The following is a 2,707-nucleotide window of genomic DNA, read 5'->3' as shown; positions in this document are numbered from 1 at the left end:
GGAGGAGAACAGAGCGAGGCGTTAGCGACACGACATGAGAGCGAGAGCGGCTTGGATACCGAGACCTATGGCGGGACACTCACCAGCTTGTACATGGCGAAGGAGTTACTTCTCTTGCGGACAGGAGACGGATTGATGACTGCCCAAACCCGCAGCCTTATATATACAAGCAGAATCGCAACACGCGCGTCAAAACTGCAGGAAGAACCGCGGGCGCGGGGGAGCTGGGCGGGGCGCGGGCGTCCTGCTGGAGGGGGAACCTGGAAGGGGAACGACGGGTGATGGCAACGATTAGCCCAGCCGCATGCGCGGTCCAAAACAATAACAAAGCCCTGCCTCGGTGCCGGACCGGACAGGCGCGGTCGCGGTACCGAGCGTCCTTTGAACGGCGCGGCGCGAGGGCGTATGTCTCCAGGGCAGCCTCGCGCTGCGCGGTCGCGGTCCGTCCCGTCCACGGTGTGGTCCCGTCCTCCTCCCGCGGGTGAACGACCCCGCCGCGACTGCAGCCTCCCGCCGCCCGCTGCACTCAGCGCGGCCGTTGGCCCCGGAGGGCCAAACTGCACCGCCTTTGTGTTCAATCAGCGGTAGAGAGACAAACATAGGCTGCTTTCAGAATTTAGCGCAAATAAAAAAGAGAGCAGCAAACGATCGTACGCGCCGCAAAGCCGCGCGCTTTTCTTCCTGTCGTGAGCCTGAATCATTACCGCCGTGTTGTTGTGGTCCGCAAAGCCTTTGGGCGGCGGGCTGCTGCTGCAGCGGCGGCAGGCCGGCAGGCGGCAGGCCCTGCAGGACCTCCTTCTCCCCCGCTCCTCCGCGGGACGGCCGCCGGCGCGGCTGTGCGGCCGCCGCAGCTGCAGCTGCAGCTGTGCTGCTGCCGTACGGTACTTCTGGCCCGGCCGCCCTGCCGCCCTGCCGTTGCCCGGCGCCGGCCCTTCGCGTCCTTATAAAAGGCCCTCGGCGTGCCAAACCGCCACAGTCCGGCCGCCACTTCAGTCCGCGCAGCAACAACCCGCTAGCCCCGCACCACCATGATCTGCAGAATCGTAAGTCCGAGTCACGTGAGCGCCCTGCGTTCAAATCTCCTGCGTTCAGTCGCAGTGCCGAAGGTCCGTGGTCGGTCGGCCAGGATCGCCACCCAGCTGGGGCGCCGGGTAGCGCTGTTGGTGCTCCGCGATGAGGCAACCACGGGCATCGGCGCGGCGCCCTCGAACGTGAACTTGAACTTGGGCTCAAACCGGTCCAGTATCTGGCGGGCGCGCCGACTGTGGTAGCGAGCGGCAGGCTTTCATTGGGGGACGGTCAGCGACGATGTTTTAGTGTGATTTTAAGTGTGACGCGTTTGATAAAAACTATTCCGACACTATTCTAGTTCGGTGATAAACTACTGATCTGTGTGTGTGTGTGGGAAGGGGGAGGGGGTGAGCAGCGTGTTCCTGCTTCATAGTTTGGCTGTTGACGTCAGACAATAGGAATAGGGCTCTGCTGCGCTCCCAGAACTTGCTCCTCGACGTCACGGGCGCGGTGCCGCGGGGGGGGCGGGGGACCTACGGGCGTGCACCGGCTCCAGCATCAGGCACCGGCAGGCAGGGCAGGCAAGGCCAGCGCGTGGATCTCCAGGACCGAACCTGGCCCCGCCCAGGCGGAATAAAGTTTCCTTTCCCCGCCCAGGCGGACCGGCGCCGGCGAGACGGCCGGGTATGATGTATGATCGGTCATGTGTAGGAGGAGGCGAGGGCGCGGATGGGGAAGCGGGAAAATGAGAAAAACAACGATTCCGAGAAGACCACGACTTAACGCTACGCCGGCAGTGCGGTGCACACAGTTTATTATTGCAAAATTTAACGCGCGTTTTTGTTTTTTTTGTGTGCCCAGGTCGCCGTCCTCGCCACGCTGGCCCTGGTGGCCGCGGCGCCGTCGTACGTGCCCTCGTACGTGTCGCCCTACGCCGCCGCGCCCTACGCCGTCTCGCCCTACGCCGCCTCGTCCTACGCAGCCGCGCCGCTCGCCTACAGCAGCTACCCCGTGGTGAAGTCGGCCTACAGCCCCTACGCCTACAGCGCCTACAGCGCCTACAGCAGCTACCCGGCCGTCTCCTCGGCGGGAGTCTACCCCTACGCCTACGCCCCGCACCACGCCTCCCTCGTCTACGTCTGAATAGGCAGATCTACTAGGGAAGGCGTTTGTGGAAGGTGATCTCTCCTGTGAAGTACAAACACACAAGAGCACCCGCAAGGAAAGGAAAGCGCTCGTTTCGCAGAATAAAATTGTTTTGCATTTCTGCTTGAAATGTACCGCCTCCCAAACAGGCACGATTAGAGAGCACGTTGTGATGGTTCTAAAAGAATGTAAAGGGTTTCCGATTTGGACCTGAGTGGATATGTAAGAGACTACGTGTTCTCTAATCGTGCACAGAAAAAATAGGCTGCCTTGTCATTCTTATGACTTGTGTGATTCAATGCAATAAAAACGCATTATTTATTTGATAGCTGAAGTGTTACTTTTTCCCTATAGTGTTTCCCGAAAGTGGGTAGGGCACAGGAATGTTGGTGTTTTCAAGAAACAAGAAATATTTCATGATAAATAAAACTGTTTATTGGTCGAGACTAGAGGGTTGCGTTTAACCGAGGATGAGGGGCGAGGAGTAGGCGACGGGGCCGGACCTCACGATGCCGCTGGAGTAGGCGGAGGCGATGGGGGCGGCGGCGAC

General features: G+C 60.4%; 2 protein-coding genes across 2 annotated transcripts in view; one reads left to right on the top strand and one right to left on the bottom strand.

Annotated features, from left to right (window-relative positions):
- The window catches only part of LOC113203454 (cuticle protein 21-like), a 593-nt gene extending 403 nt beyond the window's left edge, over positions 1-190 (bottom strand). Inside the window, exon 1 of the mRNA XM_026418165.2 lies at positions 84-190. Coding sequence (XP_026273950.1) covers positions 84-95 — 12 coding nt within the window. The 5' untranslated portion in view covers positions 96-190. The remainder of the gene's footprint in view (positions 1-83) is intronic.
- Positions 191-880: 690 nt separating this feature from the next.
- Positions 881-2,485, top strand: LOC127752016 (uncharacterized). The gene is made up of 2 exons (XM_052276454.1): positions 881-1,043; positions 1,873-2,485. Exons 1-2 carry the CDS (start codon positions 1,029-1,031, stop codon positions 2,152-2,154), a joined length of 297 nt encoding a protein of 98 aa, XP_052132414.1. The 5' UTR covers positions 881-1,028; the 3' UTR covers positions 2,155-2,485.
- The last annotated feature ends 222 nt before the right edge of the window (positions 2,486-2,707 follow it).

The sequence above is a fragment of the Frankliniella occidentalis genome, unplaced genomic scaffold (genome assembly GCF_000697945.3).
Source record: "Frankliniella occidentalis isolate FOCC.00 unplaced genomic scaffold, Focc_3.1 Scaffold2990, whole genome shotgun sequence".
In the NCBI taxonomy this organism is placed as follows: Eukaryota; Metazoa; Arthropoda; class Insecta; order Thysanoptera; family Thripidae; genus Frankliniella; species Frankliniella occidentalis.
The sequence above is the reverse complement of the archived record's forward strand: the minus strand, read 5'-3'. Positions and strand labels throughout refer to the sequence as shown.